At 37.9% G+C, this 24,039-nt stretch overlaps 1 protein-coding gene across 5 annotated transcripts; it reads right to left on the bottom strand.

Annotated features, from left to right (window-relative positions):
* Positions 1 to 13,358: 13,358 nt before the first annotated feature.
* LOC112169553 (probable DNA helicase MCM9) lies at positions 13,359 to 23,132 on the bottom strand. 5 transcript variants are annotated; one of them, XM_024306592.2, is made up of 20 exons: positions 22,944 to 23,132; positions 22,758 to 22,860; positions 22,544 to 22,643; positions 22,296 to 22,434; positions 21,877 to 21,943; positions 21,310 to 21,481; positions 20,168 to 20,267; positions 19,623 to 19,720; positions 19,402 to 19,467; positions 18,981 to 19,073; positions 18,559 to 18,675; positions 18,157 to 18,229; positions 16,218 to 16,284; positions 15,280 to 15,361; positions 14,979 to 15,100; positions 14,817 to 14,884; positions 14,165 to 14,274; positions 14,020 to 14,067; positions 13,790 to 13,942; positions 13,359 to 13,624 (listed from the first exon to the last, which is right to left on the bottom strand). In XM_024306592.2, exons 1-20 carry the CDS (start codon positions 23,072 to 23,074, stop codon positions 13,566 to 13,568), a joined length of 1,968 nt encoding a protein of 655 aa, XP_024162360.1. In that variant the 5' UTR covers positions 23,075 to 23,132; the 3' UTR covers positions 13,359 to 13,565. The 5 variants fall into 5 exon arrangements, with proteins under 5 accessions (XP_024162360.1, XP_024162361.1, XP_024162363.1 ...); XM_024306593.2 differs by lacking the exon at positions 18,981 to 19,073; XM_024306595.2 differs by lacking the exon at positions 13,359 to 13,624 and having other exon boundaries at positions 13,801 to 13,942; positions 14,169 to 14,274.
* Positions 23,133 to 24,039: the final 907 nt, after the last annotated feature.

The following is a 24,039-nucleotide window of genomic DNA, read 5'->3' as shown; positions in this document are numbered from 1 at the left end:
GAGTTTGAGATGAAGGATTTTGGGAGAACACGATTATGTCTCGGTTTGGAACTTGAGAACTGTGTTGATAAATGTTTCGGCATTTTGACAAGGTCAAGCCTTCAAGCACCGTCTGTAGTCTTGATCCTGAAAATGATCATTTTCGTCTGAAAGATGATGACAAAGACGTGCTAGTGGTAGAACTAGAGGCAGAAGTCCCTTACTTGAGTACAACAGGCGTATCATTGTACTTAACTTAATGCACAAGACCGGACATCTCATTTGCCCTGAACTTGTTAGCTAGATATAACTCTGCGCCAACACGACGCCATTGGATTAGTGTAAAAGAATTCTTTCGGTACTTGAGATGTACGATTGATATGGGCTTGTTCTATCTCTACAGAGAGATGATGGATTTGGACCCATCACACACCAGGAACGCCGCCAACACTGGCCTGCGTCCACTATCCCTATCCCAAAACGACATGTGTTTTGAAAGGTTTTGCTGATGTTTGGTATCTCTCTGACCCACACAAAGTTCATTCCCAAATTGGTTAAGTGTTCACCATGGGTAAGACCGCAATATCTTGAAGGTTTACAGAATAGACCCTAGTCGCTATATCTTCAAACAATGCAGAGATTATTGCTTTTAACGAAGTGGTTCTTGAATATATATGGATTGGATCCACAGTTATGCATGTTCAAACAATTGTGGTTTGAAGTCTACCACAGATGAGACTACGAGCATATAGGATAATGTTGTTTGTTTTGAACAAATGAAGCAAGGCTACATCAAAAGAGACAACACCAAGTATAATCAGTAACAACAGACTCTCCTTAAGATCAAAGTGAACCAGGTTCAATTTGAGGACAGTGCGGCAGGCTTGCTGTAACGTCCCGTATCTCAATTACCCGTTTACTAGTCATTTGGACGGTAAACGACCCTTATTTTCACTTTTACTATCGTTTCAGTACGTTTAGTGGCCCTAAAAGTCGACTTTTTGTTCGGGTCAAAATTTGAGAAAATTTCCTTCATGAAAGTTGTAGAAGACGTTAAACCGAGCGCATGCATATGTGATACGTAAAAATCGGAGTTCGTGTGCGAAAGTTATGAGTGATTTAAGAAAGTTACTGTTCATGGTAAGAAAATTATATATATAAGGAAAATTACTGTGGTAGGTTTCCAAAACCGGAAACCCACCTTTCTCTCTCCTCTCCCCCGATTTTCCCCTATTTCTTCTTCGGGAAATCCTTCTTCCCTTCGATTGGCTGCCGTCCGGCCATCACCCGGCAGAAAGCCGGCCACCACAGGGTTGCCTCCTCCCCCTGGTCACGCTGGTGCCCTTAGTTTTCGACGACTTGGCCGGAAAAGCTCGATTTCACGCTGGGAAGGTAACGGTTGCAGTTTTGGGGTTTTGCCGATTTCCGGCCATTCCGGCCACCTCCGGCCACCATATTCACATCGAAGGTTCGGTTTTTGCAGGAGATTATTTTGCCTAAGGTCTTGCTTCTCAATTTGCAGTGTAGAGGTCGAATCGATCGAACCCGATTCTAGGGTTCTTGAGCTTTTCTGGAAAATTTTCACCGGCTTGATTCGACCACTTCGAGGTAAAATTGGGTTGTGTTGTAGTTGAGAGAATCGATCAGTGTGTTGAGTAGGTGCTACTGTCAAAATATGGTGGCCATCGGAGGTAGTGGCCGCCGGCGCGTGGGGCCCACGCGCTGCCACTGTGGCGGCGCGTGGAGGCGTGTGTGGACAGTGTTTTAATTTCAGTTTTAGCCCTTTAAATTGTATAATTGTTGTAGAGGTTAATTATGTGATTTTGGTTAAGTTTGGGAGAAGTTTGACATGGATTATGAATTTCCGAAGTTTGGGAGTTTCGGTTGTTGAATTGTGGGAATCCGACCTTCGGATTTCCCTTGTTCCGATATGGAATACATTAATCGACGGATGGATATTAATGGTGAAGTTTGGTAAGGATTGGTGAAGTTTGATTGGGTGTGGAAGAGGATTGGAGAAGTTGAGGTTATGGGTTTTGAGATTAATTATTGATTATCGTAAATAGTTATCAAATTGTTGTTTACGGATTATAATTGTGTACAGGACGTGATACCGACCTATCGCTCGACGAGGATCCTTACGCTTGGATACCACGTTAGCCGTATATCGTGAGTGGACTTTTATTTTTAAAGATTGATGCATGCATATATATTTATTTGCTTCCGAGTTGATTATTTTATTTATCCATTTGCCTTCTTGAGCATACGGTTATTTTCGGAAACGGTTTTGGTTAATTAATTTACTTAGAGATTTTATGGCGTGCGGGGTCACGTCATTGGATTACGCTTATCCTCTTTTATTTATTTATTTCCGATGTGATTTCCGGATTTATACTATTTATACTTTATTTATAATCGGTGAATTGTGATTTTAATGATATTTTGAGGAAGTTAATCCTTATACTTATTTATATCCTATTTAATTTTGTTGATGAGATTATCTTGGCGTGTGGGACATGTCATGGGAAATTCTTTTACGAGTTGGGGAAGTTTTATGGATTTATGAGGTTTTCGGATTTTCTTTTGCCATACTTTGGGTGACTTATCATTGCTAGCATTGATCTTCCGCCTTCGTGGCGAGGTGATGGGATCACCGAAGCCCTTTGCCTTTGTGGCGCTGGTTACTGTCTCTGTGACAGTAATTCTGAAGCCCAGTATCCTATCGCTACACTTAGTGGCGTAAGGGTATATTACGGGAGTAATGGGAGTACTTTAGCCTGGGAGGCTATCACCCGAGTCTGGGAGGCTCACTCATATGGCTATCGCCTTCCCCTACTCACTTTACTACTTAGCTAGCGGGGCTAGCTCGATTTTTGTTTAACCAGCGGGGCTGGTCTTATTTTCCGTAAGTATCGGAGTTCCAACTTTTTCTTTTAAATCGTATGTGACTAGCGGGGCTAGTCGGTTTTCATGAGTGGAACTCCTCTTGTTTATTTGTCATTAATCATTGCATGCATCGGAAGTCTTTTAGAGAAATAAATGTGGGAAAGTATAAAATCCCTTTTATTTGAAATTGTTTATTTTTGTCCACTCACGCTAACGATTTTATGTACTTTCCCCTGGGCCCTTCGGTTTCAAATGCCCAGTTCGCAGTGTAGCTGTTCGGCTTTAGGAGTTGAGGCTTAGCACCACCGCTGTCATCTATCCCTCGTAGGTTACTTGCTAACCTACTTTGTGTATCGTTATTTCTTTTGGTTCTAGATTGCTCTGATAACCTTGAGTATTTTGTACTAATATTGTAACCTATGACTTGGTTGTAATTTGAGTTATTTGGATAATTTGGTACTCTAAATTGTGAAGTTGTGCGGTTTTGGGAGCAGGGTGGCTCCAGGAGTTTTTGGGAGGGTTGTTTAGAAGTAAAATTGAAATTCTACAGGTTTTGGGTTACCCATTTTTAAGGGAGGTTATGCCGAAATTTTTGGTAAACCTTCTTTAAAGGTGGGTCCCGCGGGGCCACTTCGGATTCCACCCTGGAATCCGGGGCGGACCCTGTCACTTGCTCACTAAGTCATTGCCTAAATTCCACTTTCGAGAAACATGTTGGTAGCATCACTTACGGAAGTTATCCAAACTCCCATGACCACAGTCATCAGTGGGAGACGCAGATATCAGGGGGAGATGTCTATTTATGGTCTCGAAACGTGAAGAGTGTGTTGTGCTCTTTTTCCCCTTCGACCGAAGTTTTTTTGTCCCACAGGGTTTTTGTTACTCGGGAAGGTTTTTAATGAGGCAACGAGAGGAGCACCACATTTGGGTGACACAAGGGGGAGTGTTCAAGTAAATCCAGAATATGTGTCTAGCCAAACTCTAGGTTACTTGACGTAGTTGTAATAGGGTTATAAGTTAGAGATATTCATAGATATCTGATTAATTGTACGATTATCTTTCCTTGTACAACTCTGATTCTATGTCTTGTAATCCTCTATATAAAGAGACCCCTATTATTAATGAAAGCATGACTCAATTCTCTCCCAATTTTGGTTTTCCTTAAACAAAAAAAATATTTTAAGTGCCATGTCTACCTAAGTCCTTTATATAACTACCAAATAGTCTAATACATTTTTTTTCTAAGCAAGTCCTTTACTTGCTTAGATCGGGCAGGGTTTTTAGCGAGACCACTTTTAGCCCCTAGGATGTAATATCCTAAAGCATTAATAATAGTTATATTTTCCGCACAAAAAAAAAACATTTCAAACGTGCAATTACTAAATATTCAGCTAAGTTTTTCTTGCATCTAATTGTTTTAAAGTAGTGCTAGATATACCTTTTCAAAAAAAAAAAAAAAAGTAGTGCTAGATACACCCAAAAAAACTCTGACCTACCTGCTCTTTGCTAGGGTTTCCTTTCTAGCCTACCAGTGTGTTGATTACGCTTACCATGGATATACTAACTTGGAATTGCATAGGGATTTGCAATCCTTTGACAACTAGGCTTTAAAGGATTTGATATCCCAAAATTTTCCTCATATCGTGTTTCTCTATGAAACCAACACTTACGGGACTTTGAAAAGCTCCATTGTGATCTTGGCTTTTCTAAGTCGAATGAGGTGCTCAGTCAGGGGCAATCTGCTGGTTTGTGCTGCTTTGAAATGAGGATGTTGGTATGATCGTTCACACCTTTTCCCAGCATCACATTGATATGGATTTATGTGACAGGCTTGGTGAATAGTGGTGGAGTTTGATATGTTTTTATGGCTATGCTCGAATAAGTGAACTTGATGATCTCAACTCATTGCCATGAGTGATTAGTGAAGACTTCAATAAGATTTTGAATAACAGTGAGAAAAGGAATGGTCCTCTGCGCCCTGAAAGGCAGATAAGAGGCTTCATGGAAGCACTAGGGTATAGTGATCTGGTGGACTTAGGGTTTCACGAATTGAAGACAACTTGGTGAACTTTTGAGATTCAGTTGCGTCTGGATAGAGCAGTTGGGTCTTTGTCATGGAGTGATATCTTTGGTTTTGCAAGAGTAAAGCATCTGCTTTCCAGTGATTATGATCATACACCTATTCGATCTGCCCCAAGTTATAGCTCGATTCCTCTCCCAAAAGACATCGGTTTCACACGTTGAAGTTTAAAGCATTCTGGCTCCTACACAAGAGTGTGAGCTTCGTATTTTGGAAAATTGGCAAACTGAATATAATGGTGTTCCAATGTATTGCCTTACAAGGAAGATAACCGAGACCAGATTAGCTTTGGAACAATTTCCCAGCTCGGCAACAGCAGATGATGGGAGCAGTGGCGGATCCAGGATCTAAGAGTCGTCTAGGCTAATTAGAAGTACAGTAAATTTTATTTTTTTGAGGTTTGAACCCAATGGGAGGCTCATCCTCACGCCTTTATTATTTTCATAAAAACTGATATTCGAAAACAATAATTCTCATAATATTTTTCCGAATCAGTCACTCCCCGAAAATCATTTCCCAACTCAATAACTCATGAATGACTATCTCAAAAATCTACTAAAAGCCCTCGGGAAGGAATTTCAATACTAATCTCGTAATCCATAAATAAATCTCGATAAACTAAATCTCAAATATTCAAAACATAATTAAATCTCAATTGGAAGAAAATAATAATAATACTGCATGCGGAATTAATTTAAAAACAAATGTCCACTCACAGTACTATTTAGGCGACCACACAAACGGTTTCCTTCGTCGAGCAGTAGCTCGGTACGTCGCCCTGTACACAATTATATTCCGTAAATAGTTATTCGACAAATTAATACGATTCCTAAAATCAATTCCTCATAAATACATCTCCACTTCTCCTTGGATGCAACCCAAATTATACCACTAATACCAATTCGTTAATTTAAAGGTTCCAAGGCAGAACCGAGAGATATCCGACGGTCGGATTCTCGTAATTCGATAATCGAAACCCTAAACTTCAAAAATTCATAATTAATTCCAAGCTTCTCCAAAATTCACCAAACTTCACATACAAGCTCTATGATAATTATAGAATTTAACTAGCCAGAAATTGAAATTAAAAAGCTACCCTAGCCACCGCTACCTCCGCCCACAGTGGCGGCGTCGCCGCCACCGCCACCATCTCCGCTGGCCACCAAAATTTGGCAGTAGCACCTTCACAACACACCCATTAATTCTATCAACTGTGACCAAGTTAGAAAATCAGCGGAAGTACCTCAACAATTAAAGAGAAGTTTGGACCCGAATCATGAATAATAACTCAGAATTTCAAACCTTCGATTCGACCTCCACACTGCAAATCGTGGCTCAAGGCTAGGGGCAACATGATCCTTGGGAAAAACCGCTCCTTCGACGCCGGTTTGGTGGCCGGAGATGGCCGGAATCTGGAAAATTTTCCAGAAAACCCGAGCTGCTACAGTGAACTTGTTGGCTTCGATTCGTCGTCTATGGTGAATGATAGGGTGCAAGGCATATATAGATAGAAACCTTGTTTCAAGACGAAGAGATGGACACCAATTTCATGGTCATAGGTGGCCGGACGAGGCGGCAGTGACGTCGGAAAGTTACGTCGGCAAGAGGAAGAAAACTAGAAATTTTCGGGGCTTTCCCGAAATGGAAAGTCCAGATTTCTATTTATAGACATGAATTCCACAAATTACAAAACTGCCACTAACTTAAAACCCTTATAACTTCTTCGTTACTACTCCGATTTTTACGTACCACATATGCACGCGCTCGGTTTAACGTCCTCTACAACTTTCATGAAGGAAATTTTCTCAAATTTTGACCCGAACAAAAAGTCAACTTTTAGGGTCCCCTAAAAGCATTGAAACAACAGTAAAAGTGAAAGTAAAAGTTGTTTACCGTCCAAATGACTAGTAAACCGGTGAATTCGGGTTCGGGACGTCACATTTCTATTTTCAGGTCCTTGGAATAAATAAGCTGAAATGAGCTCATAAATGGAAAGAGGAGCTAGCCAACGTTGGAGGGAGTAAAGACAAGGCACAAAGGGCTGCATAAATGAGCAGAAATGAAGAAAAGAAGTTTTCCTGTTTCAACCAGGAAATCCTGTCCAGAAGAGGAAACCCTGCCAAAACAAGACGTTTGAGTCAACCAAGAAGGGAAATCAGAAAAGTGAAGTGTCATGGCGTGAGAGAAGCTTCTTGAAGACCTTAGAAGATGACATGGCAAGGAGGTGACGCAAGATGGCCCAAGAACTCTCAAGAGACTTTGGAGTTTTGACAAAATGGATCAAGGCCCATGGAATTAGTTGTGATGCATAAGAGAAGAATGATATGTGTTTGCCGTGATATGCTAAGAGAGAAACAAGGAGAAGGCGTGAAAATAAAGAGGAGAATAAAAGATTATGCCAAGAGATTTTCTAGGGAGAGTTTTAAGGAAGGAAATATTCTTGGAGGAGTTAAATGTGTTGATTGCCGTGAAAAGGGAGAGAGAATGTGTGATGCCAACGTGAAAATCAGAAAATATCAAGGAGATTGACGTTAGAGACTTTCAAGGGAGATTTTTAAGGAAAGAAGATATGTGTGCACCAAGAAAAGGGTCAAAACGTGTCTAGGTGCATCCCTAAATTCCCTAAAGGAATTTTGGCCAAAATAAAAGAGAAAAATCAGAAAATCTTCATGGAATTTCGGCAACCATATATTAGGGAATTAATTTGGAGTTTTGTGATTGGCTGAACAACAAAGAAGGGCTTACTTGGCATCATACCATTGGTTGAAGTGATGTGAAAATTTCTGATTGCTTGGAGAGCCTTAGCCATCCCCTATATATACCCTCCTATTCTTGACGTTGAGAGGGTTACCCACACTTTACAATTCAGAAAATTACTCTCTCATAAACGTCTAGCCTCTCCTCCTCTCTCCATCCTCTAGTGCGTCCCACGGATTTCAAGCAAGGCCAAAGAAGAGAAGAAGGAGCCGTGAGCATTCACCATCCATCACCACCCTTGAAGCTTGCTTTCGAGATTCAAGGAACCAACAACCTCAATCATCCATCCTCATATTGTAATTCGACCTCTTCTTTGTAACCTTGTTTTGATTTTTGTTGGTTATGTTCTAGTTGACATTGATGTTTGAACAAAGTTGTTAATTCTGAAATTTATATAATTGAATAGGATTTTCGATTCCTATATTGTGATTCTTAGTTGCTTTTGTGAGATTGTTTAATTAAATTTGTTTAATCGAAATCCTTTATGTGTTAATCTTGTGTGGTTCGAAACATATAGGGTTAATATATACTTGTTGCTAGATTTAAGAACATGATTCAACTTATTGTTTTGTGAACTTGAATCAAAAGTAGTAAATGTTTTGGACAAAAACCGAATTTAATTGAAAAGGATTGCAATTAGATGGACTTTTTCATACTAAGTTATACACTCGAGTTGATAGCCTTTCTATGTGTTCTTCATGCGTCTAACATGTTATGATTGCCTAGCTTTCTAGAACTTGATTACATATTTGACATGATTAATCTTTGTGCTTTCACTTAGGTTAATTAGCATTGGAAAGTAAAATATGGGAAATTATTTGCTTTGAATATTTCACATGATCAACTTCTTTCTCAGGACTTAGATGAACAATTAGGGTTGAATCGAATTTGATTATGAATTTGGTTTTGATCTTTGTTTCATATGTTTCATTCTTGTACTTGTGTTTGTATAGTTTTATTTGTTTTAATTCTTTTAATTTTCGGAAACCAAATCTTAAAAACCCCCCTTATTTTGTAAATTTGTATATACTTTATTTTATTTTTGTAAATAATATACTTTGTTTTATTTTAACTCTTTATTTGTCTTACAATGACAGGTGTACCCTCAATCCCTGGTTGCAACGATCCCTATTTACCATATACTAACGATGACTTTTTTAGGGTTAAATTATGCGTTTGCTTTGAGCGTATCAATACTCTGATATTTCCGTCTTCCGATGAGTGAAAAATAGGCGACGACTGAGGTCTGAGGAGGAGATAGCAAGGAGATAACTCAAAGCAGTCGATGTCTCGAAGCTGTGGCTGGGGGAGAACGCGGGTTTACCTGCCTATACTTTTTTTTATTTTCTTTGGGTATGGGCTGAATAGATATATATATATATATACACACACACACACACACACACTTGGTCGTTTTTTGGGCAAAAAACTGTCTAGGCTTGAGCCCATATAGCCCACCGTTTAGATCCGCCCCTGGATGGGAGTAAGAGGAGGCTTGGAGGAATTGATGGATGTCCCTTCAATTGTGGAAATTCATGATGAGAAGAACATTCTGATGGAAACTTTGCATGCGTTATTGTCACATGAGAAGTCTTTTGGAAACAATTTTCAAAGATCACTTTTTTTTTTTTTTAATTTCTTTTTTAAAAAGAGGATCAAAGGATTTCACTCCTACCCCAATGGTGACTCAAACCCATGACTTCTTCATTAGATAGTGGGTGCTCCAACCACTGAGCTAACGCCACTTCGTCATTTTCAAAGATCACTTGGTTATAAGAAGGAGAAAGGAATTTAGCTTTCTTTCATCGGAAGACATGTAATCGTAAAATAAAGAACACGATTCATGGTCTGTTTGATTCTAAAGGATATTGGTGTGATGATGACGAGAGAATAGAAAGGTTGTGACATCTTATTTTATTAAAATGTTCACTACCGGTTCGGCCATTGATGTTGAACCTATGAAACTAACCCTAGCTGCTATATATTCAACCATGTGTGACAACTAAGATGAATTTGAAGCTTTGTGAATTGTATTTTGAAAAGGAAGTACGTACTGTTCTATTCCAGATGTATCCCACTAAATATCATGGACCAAATGGAATACCACCATTAATTTTTCAACACTATTGGTTCTAACATTACTTTGGCAGTGCAAAGCTTCTTACATACAGGAACTTAAGCAGATAAACTTCACTCATGTTTGCCTTATTCAAAAGTAAAAAAAACCTTGGGAATATGGCTGGTTTAAAACCTATTGCTTTGTGTAACGTGATTTGTAAATTATGCTCCAAGGTGACTGCAAACAAATTGAAGATATTCTACCTTATGTAATCTCTCCATTCCAGAGTGCTTTTGTTCATGGTAGAGTGATGATAACTAATCACATTTTGGTGAAAAATGAGGTAGCACATTTTGTTCATAATAAGAGAAAAGGTGAGGGTGGTTGTATGGCTTTAAAATTGAGTTTGAGTAAAAGCTAAAGCACACCATCAGATGGAATGGATCTTTTTACGAAAGGTGATAAAAAGATTTGGTTTTGCAGGGTCTTGGGTTGATGTGGTTATGCAGTGTGTAAGTTCTGTATGATATTCTTTTCCGGTTAGGGGCAAACTTAGAGGTTATGTAATGCCAACGAGAGGCTTAAGGCAAGGGGGTCTTTTGTCTCCATATCTTTTCTTAGAGCAAAAGGTTTTTTAGCTTTATTGCAATAAAAACAACGGTTGGAGTTGTTGGCTGGTATTTCAGATTGTCGTAATGCTTCTCTTGTTAATCACTAGTTATTTGTTGATGACAATATATTGTATACTCTTATTCAAGATGTTATTAAGACATTGATTGAATTGAGATTCGGTATTTACCAAAACCAAACCAACTTTTTTGGTAAATTTCCAGACCTAGCCGTCTCTGCTAGGGTTTCTCGGTGTAGGCTTCTACACTGATAAAAATTTCAAATCTCACTTCTCTACTTTAGATCTTATCTTTTTCGATGGCTGACATCCGTTTTGAGACTGAGGAGGTAGGGCTACAGATGGACTCGAGCCTCGTGGTGTTGGGGGCTGCAGGGGCGGCAGCGTTTCAGGATGGGAACTGGTGCATGGTGGGCCGCTTGTTGGCGCCGAAAGCAAGGTTGCCCGGCTTCAAGGGTACTATTTCCACGATCTGGAATATTAGATCAGGACTGACCATTCAGGACGCAGGGGAGCGTTTTGTGTTCCAATTTGAGAATGAAGGTGTGCGCAACCGGATCTTGCGTGGAGGTCCCTGGTTTTATCGGAATACTATGCTGGTGGTGGGAGAATATGATGGCCTCAGTCCTGTGGAGGAGGTGCCTCTAAATCTGGTGGAGGCCTGGGTGGCTGTGAAGGGGCTTCCTTTTGCTCTGAGGAACAAGACGGCGCTGGCCATTGTGGGTGCCTCTTTGGGGATGATGGTTCGAGTGGATCAAAATGCTTTGAAGAGGAAGGAAGAAGAACAGCGCATCAAGGTGGTGTTTGATGTTCGGCGTCGGATCCGAGTTTGGAAGGTGTTTGAGTTCTCACCGGTGGTGAAACCGGAGTTAACTTTTATCTTCGAGAAGGTTAAGGGTTTTTGTCGGGACTGTGGGCATTTTGTTCATGAGGCCACTGGTTGTGACAAGCTCTTAATCCGAGAGAAGGAGGAAATCCAAGCTGGGCCGTCGGCAAGAGCCATGGCTGGGTTATCGTTGACCTCGGGGCTAGAGACTGGTTTTTTCTTGAAGGACAAGTCTCTGAGTTTGAGCAACGTCGATCTGGAAGTTGGGTCGGGGTCTGTTGGACAAGGTGCCGTGGTGGTAGCTGGTGAGAAGGGTGACCACGTAATGTCGAAATCTGTCGAGTTCATGCCTTCCATGTTGTCTGGAATACCTAGGGTTTTGGAACCAGTGATTCACACCATGGGGAACTTGAAGCTGAGGGTTCCAATGCTAGTTGCTACGCAGGAGATCGCCTCGAAGTCCGCTACTTTGATCCCTAGGTTATCTGCGACAGGTACCGAGGGTTCAAGAATGGAGTTTTCCTCCATGCAGTTGGTCCCGACAGGGAGAAAGAGAAAGGCTGCATTGTCTGTGGATCGCCTTAGGAAGAAGTACTTAACTTTCCCAGAGTCGAAGCTGGAGGTTGGGGAGAGTGTCTCTTTGATTGTCCAACACAAGAATGGCAAGCTTCTGGGCTCACCAAAGAAGAAGAAAGGTGGACGTCCTAAGGGAAGCAAAAATAAGATTAAGAATGCAGATGAACAAGAAGTGAAGAAGCTACGTAAGTATAAGCGTAGAGGAAAAATTTTGAATTTTGATTCCTCAAGTGAAGCGTTGGCTCCTGCCGCTGTGGAGGAGCTGGGGACCATGCAGATAAGGGAAGAGGAGGTTGTGAAGGAGCTCCCTGTTATGGAGGGAGGGATGGAGGGTGACGTGTCACCTTCTAGGACTAGTTTAGTTTAATTTTGTTATGGGTCGCAAAAACCAGAGCCTTAGTTGAAACCATTTTATGTCTGCTTCGAGGTTTCTAGGTTTTTGTAAGAATAAAGGTGCGTGGACTTCCTAAAAGGTGAGTGTACTCGGGATTTGTTGGGGTTTTATTTTTCTAGAATAGGATTTCAGGAGGTTCTAAGGAACGATTCTTTCTGTCGACCCCGTAGGGGTGTTTTGTTTTTGTACTGCTTGTTGAATATTAATGAAATGGCTGACCTATTACCGAGCAAAAAAAAAGATGTTATTAAGACATATGGTAGAGCTTCTGTGCAGTTTGTGAATTTTCATATAAGGGAAATTTTTACAAACAATACAAGAAGTTTTCGCCACTGACAATTAAGCTTTTTACAATTCAGAAATAACAAATTAGTACCTAGACTAATAAACCCGGCACACTTTTCGTATATATCGTCATTAGCCCAGTTAACTTTATGCCATTATTCATTTTTAGGGGGTAGTTTGGTATTTTCATACTTCCTCTCTCTCTCTCTCACTAATGCTCGCCGGATTTCATTTTCCGGCGAAGTCTTTCTAGTTTGGACCAGTCTAAATGCAGTCATCAGCCTCGGATCGACGTTGGTGGATAACAGAAGCGCCTGGGGAGCTGAGGCGGGCCAAGGTGGTGAAGACTAGGAGGAAGAAGAGGATCACTATGCCGAAGAAGGCCGCCGAGACCAAGTCCAAGAGGCGCCATTACCTAGGGATTCGCTTCGATGCTGGCAGGTTCAGGTGACCCATTTCAGATTTCAGTTCCGATCAAATTGTCATGAAGGGTTGCAAATTGGAGGGGATTTGGTTCCTAGGTCATGGAAAAGATTGGATTTTGAGGTGTAGATGGGGGAAATTGGGTGGGTTTATGGGTTGGAGGTGAAGAAGCTCTTAGCTATTGTCATTTCCATCGCCATCTCTCTCTAATTTTTGGAAAATGAATGAGACAGAACTGATCGTGTGTAGAGAGAAGAGAAGCGACAAGTTTACGGTGTTTACCTTTGAAAAGATGCCAGGTGGCATGCCAACAAATAGAGTCGGTAATGATAGGATCCATAATTGGGTTGGGTTTGTTAGTTCATGTACTAATTTGCTATTTGTGAAATTCAAGGAAGCTTAATTATCAATGACGAAAACTTCATGTGCTGTTTCTGAATTTTTCCCTTCATATAATCTCAGATGCTTTTTCTAAAAATGTACTGTTACTTTGAGTTTCTGTAATGTTAGTTGTTTCTATAAAGGGTAAATCATTGTGTAATGTTTTTGAATATTAATGTATTGACAGAGAAAACTAGGATAATACAACAAAAATGAAAATATTGATTCCATACGTAGTAAACAAAGCATACAATGGTCTTCTCTACGTTAGGCTTCCCAAACATCACATCTTCAGGGGAACTCATCGAATGATCTGAGCTTTTCGAGGATCAGTTTTTCTTGCTTGGCATCTATTTGATGTGTAGTCAAGAGATCAACGTATGAATAGGATACATTTTTTGCATGACACCCAAAATACGATTTGTGTGCTTTATAAGTTTTAGCATGCAAAATAGATATGCAAGGACAGAACGTAACAAAAGACAAATATATCCACCTTCGGCTGAAAAGGATACATTCCATATCAGGGTTCTCGGTGAAATTTGAATGCAGAGCATTTCCGACACTGTCCACGATGGCTGAAGTAGTCATGGATGATTCAATACATAAAATGGCTGTAATGGCATCTAACCTAGTCACCTCATTTCTGAACATCAGTCTTGCATGTGCTGCAATATTAGACTAAACATCTTAGAAGTATTAGACATTGACTCAAGACATTCACTCCATAAATAGGACAGTGTACCTTGTGCTAGGCGTATCAAACTTTCAAGCATACGCACAGTTGTCCTCGCTGAATCACAAAAAAAAAAAAAAAAAAAAAGAGGATCAATTACATGGATTAAACAATGGTAGAAAGATTTAACAAACGAAATATTTTTAGGTGGAACCTGCATTGTCTGTTGCAGATTTTCTTTGGAGTTGATAATAGCTGGAGATAACTATCTCAGCCTCCTTCGTAAGGACTGGTTTGAAGAACCCTTTAACAAAGTGAATATATCTGCAACATTTTCCACAATATGTTGGAACTTGGACTCTCACAAACATATATATATATATATATATATATATATATATATATATATATATATATATATATATATATGTAGAATGTTGAGGGAACTCTGAGGTTCTCACATAAATGTCTATTAAAATAAATCTGTCTAACAGAGGGAACACCTCGTCTGTTATTGCCTAGAGTTATGAGGTCAATTTAGCTCAGAAAATTTTACAATAGAATGTGGAGGTTTCATGATCACTAAACTAGGAAGCTTTTAAAGTTTCAATGATCTCTAAGTCCTACAAAAACTCATTGATTGTTTTAATGTAAGGTTGTTAACTACATTCTGAGAAGTTGCCACTTGTTACATGTTGTGATTCTCAAATCTCAATAAGATAAACAAGAAGAGAGAATTTTCCTATAAACAACTCTAACAAAAAAAAAAATAATAATAATAATAATAATATAAAAAAGTAATATATATATATTTATTTATTTTTTATATAAACCTTTGCTATCTTCAAGTACAGAAAACATTTTACCTACGCAGCATAGGAAACGGCCAGATGTCTGCTAAATTTTCGTCCTGCTTGCCTTTGTCTGGTTCTCCCTGAAAATGATTCAATTAAAAACGGAAAGTCATGATTAGATAAATCTGCATGAGACGACAGCGAGCCATTTACACAATCGTATGAGCACGATACCTCAGAAAGGATGTGAGATGACACAACTCCATCCCATTCAGGATTCTTTGTATCCAAGAGTACAAGGACTATATCAAATCGGCTCAGTAAGGGACCCGAGAGTGCCGTATTAACAGACAGAGCTATAAAGCAGGTTAAAAAGACGAAATCAGGCTAAAAATGATTGTTGTCACATATACTCTTAAGTGATTCATACAATAAAAAGTTTAGTCTTCTCTACAGAGTCCAACAACTTTCACAATTAAGTAACCGAAATCCAGGTAGCAAACAACATACACTATCTTCCGAATAAAAGTATTACATTGATCAGGATCATACTGGCCCTTTGGATTTGTTGCTCCAAAAACAATCGTTTTAGTACTCAGAGTTGTCACAAGACCAGCCTAGAAGAGAGATATGAGATAGACAAGATTAACAGTCAGCTGCGAGTATACAATAGAGCATTAGACAAAATTGAATCAACAATAGTATGGGATATGGAATTCTGCAAATGGTTTTGAACAAACAGAATAGGTTTATAAACATGGATAGAAATTGAAATACAATAGCATACATAATTTAAATATCTGGAAAGTTAGAAGCACCAGGGGAATTCCAATTTCAGTAATGCATATAACAACTATCTTAGCAATTTGAAATTAACTGCATCCTAATTTCTTATCTCATTATTGTATTAATTCTCAGATGTATGTTGATAAAAGAAAAGAAAATAGGTGACACCTATACGACAAATGGAATTCATCTCCATTGACGTGCTTGTTGTAGGACATCTAAGGATACTGGGACCTGTCGTGGTTTTTAATATTTGAAAACGATGCAGAGAATTCAAGACAAACAGGTAAAAACAAGATGTAGATAGAGATAAACAAGCTCTATGTGATGTCCTGAGAATAAAATAGCGTAATTTAATCATTTGTTGCCTCAAATAGCAGCCTTTACCAATATAAGGCTAATCTTATGCTTAATCAAGAGTTCATTAACAGGTGAATAGTAAAGACCACCAGAAGGTCAAGGCCTATGGAGGTCTGCTAAGATTTAGTTTATGAAACTTACTGATTGCCTAAGAGTAACCCTATGCTCAACCCAAGTCTGCATGTCTGCATTTCTTATCTTTGGAAAAAATTTGCTGAGCACCGTCTAAGTTTAGTTTCAAATTTTGAGCTATTTAACATAATAAAGTTGCATGCAGGCATTTAGATATACTGGGAGGACCACATTCCATATAATAAAAGTTGTTACCTTGGCGACACTTATTGTCTGCTGCTCCATTGCTTCATGTATGGTTGCCCTATCGTGTTCTCTCATGCTGTCCAAGTTATATCAGCTTGATATAATACACCAAGAAGCAAGGAAAAAATTCAACGGCAACAACCAATTAAAATATATTTTATGCAATTATCTGGACCAGTGTCTTGATTTTGGCAATGAGAAGAAAAATTACAATTTCCTCTCCCTTATATTTTTCTTTCAAAATTAAACCCAGTAGCTGAAAAGAGCTTCGTACAGATGCATAGGTCCATTTCCACTCATAAGCATCAAGGGAATGAAGGAGAAAGAAATAAGGTGTCAAACGGTTGAAATTTTCTTTCCCTCCATTGAAAAGTTATCACTAGCTTCCTGAACATAGGTTGTTTTTGTTAGCTTGATATCCATTATGGTTTATTCCCTTAAAGCTCAAGCTTTTGGAGTGTTCTCTAACAAGATATTAAAACATTGCATGCAAGAGGTTCTTACTTTGAAACCTCCAATGCCGATTCCCCACTTCTTTGTTAATATGCATGCTGTAGGGGTGAGGCTGCATCAACCTGTCTCTGCCTATGTGCATTTCTTTGTTTACCTCAGGAAAGAGGGGGCTCTATGTGAGGAAGGGTTTTAGCTTGATAAAAGTTCTCGGGCCTTTCGCTAACAGAGTAAGCTTTTGGAGCTAGTGGTGTTGTCTGACATGCAGTTACTCTCATCAATACTGAGACAAAATAAAATCTAAAAGGTAACTTCTCATCGATAACCTTATATCCTGCATACTAATGAGCTTCACTCACATCCTAGTATAGTTACTTCCTGAAGTTTTTTCAAATAGACAACTACGGATAACAAGCTGTTCTGCCATCATAAAAGAGCTTCATCAACAACTAAAAACTAGACCTTTCTGTTTCAACAATACCAAAGGAACAAAAGACAGGAAACTTTTCATTCCTTGTTTCTGGCTTGACAGCTCGTGAGAGTATAGCCTCTATGAAAATTTATTGGATCGGACTAAACAACCACACAATGGATGAAACATTTCCTTGAACACACACACAATACAAACAAAACCAATTAAAAAAAAAAAAACAAATGGAGATACCTAGAAATATAGCTAGTTTCAAACCCCAGTAGAAACTACAGAATTAGAAAGTAAAAACCACTACAGCCAATTAAAAGAAAATGACAATGAAAAGGCCAATGAAAGAAAAACTCTCATATAAATTCTGATAAAGACCACTCATTCTTCTGTTAGGATTATATTTTCTTTTAGAATACGCGACTTGAATCAGAATAATTTTAGTTGCTTGTCTAATCGAATCATTATCTGAAACTAATTTAAATCAGCCAAATAAATCCTCATTCATCATGACCTCCCTCTATCATTCAGTTCTCGTAGAAACCTAAGCCACCTGAAGTATTGTAAAAAATGTCTACTGTATGATAATAATTCCAACAATAAGATCAGCTCTCTCTCTCTCTCTCTCTCTCTCTCTCTCTCTCTCTCTCTCTCTCTCTCTCTCTCTCTCTCTCTCTCTCTCTCTCTCTCTCTCTCTCTCGGGTTTGTTATTCTAAAATGGGGGGACCTATCAGAAATAACCTCTCTCTCTCTCTGTGAGACCAATGCTTAAAAGATGTGCATTTGAATATTTTTGGGAGAGGTATAGTCAAACTGTTTTAAATGAATCTTGCTGCATGCCTCTGCGACATATTCACATAGCCGTGAGATGATGTGGATAGAGATGATAATAGTGAGTTAGTGACTATGAAGTTCTAATGACAAGAATAATCATAGTATAGATAAGGTCATAGTACATACATCTGTATATCATACACAAAATTGAATGCATGAGGAAAAAAGATAGAAAGGAACTTTCTATAAAGCAAAAGGAAAAAGCTAGAACCAAATATTCTATAACGCAATTGAAGGGCATACCTATCAAACTCATCTATACAACAAAGCCCTCCATCTGCCAAAACAAGGGCTCCAGCTTCCAACATCCACTCACCTGAATTTGGCACAAACACAGTTTACTTTTAAAGAAGGGCTCCAGCAATACTTGACTATATGATATGCAGATCTATATGTTATATCCAGCATTGATGCTTCGCATCCTATAGATTTCTAAACAAGTCACAAAAGGATGAAAGACGCTTATATACATACCTAATGCAAAAGAAATAAAAATAACAATAATAATATAATTATAATTATAATAATAATTATTATTATTAAATAAATGAATCACATAGACAAAGTAATTATGGAAGAACAATCCTAATAGAACCATTTCCATAGCAGCAACTTAATGGTTCAGCTGGAAGAATAAATACCTACCACCATCCTTGACTGCAGTAACGGTTAATCCAGCACTTGTGCTTCCTAATCCAGTTGTAATAACAGATCGGTTGCTCAACTTTGCAGCAAACTTCAAGAACTGAGATTTTCCAGTGCCTGAGAGTTTCAATAGTAATGATTACATATATATAGGCGTATAGCCCAAAATTGTAATTGAAGATCTCAAAGTTGGTGATGATCCTGGAACATCTCTGTAATTAGACGGTTTCAGGGAGCTTGAGGTCCAGTTGTGTGTACATTATGAGTTATGACTGATATCTATTAAAGCTAGCGTGTATGAGATTCAGTTATTTCGTCAACCAAAGAGTAAGTTATCTGTAATGTGAAGAAAATAGGATTGAGAAGTCAATATTGAACTTACACTGACGTGTGAAAGAAATAAATCAACAATAGAAAAGAACCTGGATCACCAACCAAAAGCAAATGAGACTCTCCTCGAACCTTTGTCCCAGAAGCATCAACATGTTGCACGCCTCCAATAAGTGTTAATGCAACTAATTTGAACAAAGAAAATGTATATGTAATTTTGAAAAGGACACAATTGAAAAAAGAGGGAGCAGAAATTGAAATATATTAGGAAAAGGGAATACACAAACAGTCAGAGATACATCGGGTTAATTTTTTTGCTGTATAGTCAAAAGATTCAAAACCCATAGTACCTTTTAATTTTTTTTAGACATAATAGTCAACAACATGAGACACAATATGTATTTCACTTTAGACATATCACTACTTGTATTCTTTTTTTCCATTTCTTTAATAAAAAATTTCTTTGAATCCAAACAAAATAAATAAATAACAAAATAGAGTTGTGGGGAATACCTGCAAGCTTTACAGTAAACAGTCCAAAGATTTGTGGGCATATTCCTTGTAGGATGGCATTTCTCCCTGTTCAATTCTCAAGAGAATACAAAATGGAGTTATATCGGAAAGAATACTCAGGCTCAGAACATCATATTCCATAATTCCACAAAAGAAAAGATGATAGCTAAATTCTATACATCCTTCAATGCTACAGCCAACACAAGGACCATTATTTTCACCTTTCAAAGGTGTATCTTTGAAGTCTGACCAGAACTGCTTGAATTTTGCGATAACATCATCGGGTATATCAATTTCCGACTTCAGCTCATTAGTTCTCCTAAATATGAAATAAGAAAGGAATCAACTCTTTAAACAATCAAACGAGAACTTGTATAAAATAAGGCACAAAAAATTGCGTTTCCAAACAAGAATATGTAAATCTAAGGCAGAAAAGGAAAAAAAAAATTATTTGTTTCTGCTTCCACTTGTTTATAATTTCAAACATTGAATTACTTTCACTAGCAATACAACAGCATTTGAATTATAAGATCTGCTTAATATGATTCTCATATTAAGCAGCACAAAGCATTGTTTAATACGCTACTTGTATCGGTTTCTTTTCTATTTTTCTGCTACTTACTGATATCTTTTCAACTATACAAATACACAACTCAATATTAAGCGTTATACGCCTTGAATATAAAGAAAGATATACATACATTCCATTCAGTACTATTAAATCTGTAAATGATATAAGTTCAATAAAGACATGCATTAAACTTACCTAATGCAGTTAGCAACCAATACAGGATCAAGGTCGCATCGCACATCTTTCAAGTCTGGAGACCACTTTGCAGTTAATATCCCAGTAACGATTATGTCATCTGCATTGACATTTAGTTACAGTAATTTTGACCACCACAATGAAAAATTGGTGATATTAAGAGTTACTTATATCAGGAAAAAGAATTTGACTTATGCATCCATAACAGTACTAAGAATGATAGTTGAGAAAATACAATAAAATAATAACATACAACAGAAAAGTGCACAGCCACAATTAACATATTATCATGTTGCAAGGACTGGTAGAAGGACTCTAAACCGCCATAAAAGCAGAATTACTGATAGCAACTGGCATTAAGGTTGAAAGCACTTGGAGCAACTAACTACAATCTCAACGAGAGCTCTCGAAATTATTGACATTTTTGTTCGACTGGATCAGTTTAGTAGTTCTCACTGCGAAATACCAATCAGAGTTTCCTAGTTTTACCCAACCGATATCTATCACATGAACAGCAACTTTAATTGTGAACTGGAAGTTTAAGAACTTTTGTGCCTCTGTGTCCAACTCTCCACTATGATTAATGATAATTATTAACAACAACAAAAAACAAACAAAAAACAGATGCCTTTAAAGGGTGAGATTTTATGACATTAACATCCCAAAAAACAGAGTAAAGTAGAACTACCCTACAAATTTCCTAAGACTCGAAAGAAAATATATTGTTTAAAATAGCACTTCTTTTTTCTTGTCCTCTAGCACAATTTTGAGAATTTCCTCCAACTCATAGTTAATGATGCTGTGCTTGTATTAACTTCATATATAAGTAAAATTGAACCTTATTGTATTACTTTAATGGATCAATCAATCTATGGTAATCTCATTTGGTTTACCCTGAAAAAAATAATAATAATAAAAAAGTTTAAGCAGATGTTTCTACTATTCAAAAGTGTAATAATTACTTCTTCTTCTTTTTTGGTTACAGTAATAATTACTTCTTTGCAATTGGTAAAGCTGGCACAATTTTTGGGCTGAAATTAAGTTTCCCTCTCAAAGTAACCATCAACAAGATTCTGAAATTTAGCACCATCTGGTGATGAATTTAAGGAAAACAAAACTCTACAATTCCAGAATGTGGGTACCTCCAGCTTTAACAATATCAACAAGATCATCTTTTAGAATGACAGGAATTGAGCGCGGAATGGCTCCAACACCCAAGACATGGGTACTCTCCTGGATTTTGATTTCCTGGTAATCATGGCATGATATAGAACCTTCCAAATGCGCAAACTTTGTGCCTTCACAGGCTTTAGTCTGTCATATACATCAGATCAGACACCAAACTCTGAAAGCACACTTTTATCAAAAGATACATGATTATTAAAGAAAACCATAGTGAGACTAAGATACAAAGAGTCTCCACTCTAAACTAATAAATATCCAAGCACAATGCGACAAAGAAGATGTCACACTTTGAAACTGAGGTGCAATGTCCCCTCTACACCATATCCAATCAACGGTGTAGATAACCATTTTACTATTTTGAAGAAACAGATATAGTGAGTACTGACTTCTTCATGTTTTACATGTACACAGGTGACCTAACATGATAGTTGATTAGCTAACTACTTTTTCATTTTTGTCATGGGACTTTTGAAAATCAGAAATAGCAATAATTTTAGATTATCAGGGGTGGAATGGGTAATAACCTGAGAGGGGCAATATGATGGTAGTCTTATGGAGTTTCTCGATTCCAGCTCAGGATAAACAAGGAATCTGCAGACAAGCATAGTTATTCATCAACAAAAAGAGGAAGTTATTCCAATATAAACTGACATAATGCACATGTCGTTTCATACATATATATACACATCATTCCACTAAATCAGATGATAACTTCTCCTCAAAGTAAAAAAGATTCAATGTACCACAGAATGTAACAATCGTTGATAATAGCATTGAGTTGCTGCTCTCCATGCCCAAAATTATTTATGTAAACAGCATTTAGTATTATGGATGCACCAATTTATGAACATCTCATCTTTCAAGCACAAATATCTAAATATATGAAAATCAAGAAAAATTTCTTTCATCCCACAAACACGGTATTTGAGTAAAAGTTACCCACTCGTGCTTGCATTTCTGGCACATATACTTCCTCTCCCCTTCATACATCTTAATTGCCCCGGACCGAATCACCGTCCCTTTGAGGGTTAGCAGAATCCCACGATGCTTCACCCTCACACGTCCAATGCTCGGAAAAGTCTCTGCAATACACACATCACACAACAACAACTTATAAACAAAATCCAACAACACCCAGTTGCGAAAAACTGAACAAATTTGTTAAGCACTGAAACAGAAATAGAAGCCAACCAGGGCATTCAAGTGGTGATCCGCTGACATCAATGCGAACATGAATGAATTCCTTCTTCACCCCTTTACCCAAACCTTGCAAATCCTCCAATACAACTTTCTGTACAAATTAACCCCACGTCGAAAAATTAACCAGTTGTGTTCGATCAAGACTATAAAAGCAGAAGTACTAGATAGAGCAAAGGAAATTGAAATTGAAATTTGCATTACGGACATGAGCCCAAAGGGCGGCCTCATCGAGAAAGCGCAAGTACTCGGTGGGTTGGGAGAAGACGAGCTGTGCCAGGGGAGGATCGTCATCCAGGAGCTCTGCAAAACTAAGATTCAAGAAGAATGAGTGAGAATTGGTTGGGATTAGAGTGTGAGAAAGAACGAAAGAGAAAATGGGATTGAAAATTACTTGACGTAGAGGGGGTAGTGAAGCTTGGGGTCTGGGGAGAGAGCGATGGAGCGAAGTTGGTGAGAGTGGTGGCGTATCAGAAACGCCGCCAAGTCTTGGACGTGAGAGGGTTTCTTTGCCGCCGAAGCCATAGATGGCCCCTTCGCTGGGCGGGAACAGCCTTAAATATCCAGCTTTGCATTTTTTTTTTTTTAAGCGAAATATTGGTTTTTTAAAATTTATTTTTGTCTATTCTGTATGTACATGTTGGTGTCTTAGATAAACACTTAATAATCACGGTATGACATACTGGGTATGACATACTCTTCCAGTTCTCAGTCAGTGGCGGAGTTTACTAGACACAAAAATAAAATAATAATATCAAAACATAAAAATTTTAGAAAATAACAAGAAATTTATTATTAAGTTAAGAGGCGATACATGTTGCAAATATGTTTTTTTTTATTTTACAAGAGTTTTCCAATTCACTAAAAAATAACGAGTGACGGAGCTAAAACTTCATCCTAGGTAAGGACTTTTAGAAATTGAAAAGAAAAAACTTAGGACTTTATATATCAAAACTTTAATGAAAATTCCGATAAACAAAATTTGATACAAATATTTATAATCTAGAAATAAGATTAATATAAGATAAGAATATTGTTAAAATTATGTCAAGTTTATAAAATAAAGCCACATGAAAAAAATAGTAATATTAATAATTTGCAGCACTGATGTTAACAAGCTAGAATTGAACCCTAGACCTCAATAGAGCAAAAATATGCCAGACCCACTGCCCTATGCTAGTTGTTTGTGATTCTGGTAGCTTATTATTTATATAAAAATTGACTGGGTTACGGGACCCAGTGTGCCCCGATGTGGCTCCGCCACTGTTCTCAATGACATTTGTTGTGACAGCACCAATGCAGATAAGGATAGTTGTGACAACGTTATTATGTATAATTTCGACAATTAATGAATGAGTTGACATTATTCAAAAAAATAAATGTGAATGAGAACATTAATACTCTTTTTTTTTTAGAAGATATGAAATTTCATTAATCTATCAAAAGATTACAGGGATGACTCTGTAATATCCTAACTACTCCAACTAAAA

Source organism: Rosa chinensis, chromosome 6 (genome assembly GCF_002994745.2).
Source record: "Rosa chinensis cultivar Old Blush chromosome 6, RchiOBHm-V2, whole genome shotgun sequence".
NCBI classification, from domain to species: domain Eukaryota; kingdom Viridiplantae; phylum Streptophyta; class Magnoliopsida; order Rosales; family Rosaceae; genus Rosa; species Rosa chinensis.
This window is presented reverse-complemented; position numbering and strand designations above follow the sequence as displayed.

Coding starts and splice junctions, on each gene's coding strand:
- LOC112169553 (XM_024306592.2), bottom strand. CDS start 23,074: ATGGCTTCGGCGGCAAAGAAACCCTCTCACGTCCAAGACTTGGCGGCG. Junction 22,435..22,543: donor ATCACCACTTGAATGCCCTG/GTTGGCTTCTAT, acceptor TGTGTATTGCAG/AGACTTTTCCGAGCATTGGA. Junction 13,625..13,789: donor CGAGAACCCTGATATGGAAT/GTATCCTTTTCA, acceptor CACATCAAATAG/ATGCCAAGCAAGAAAAACTG.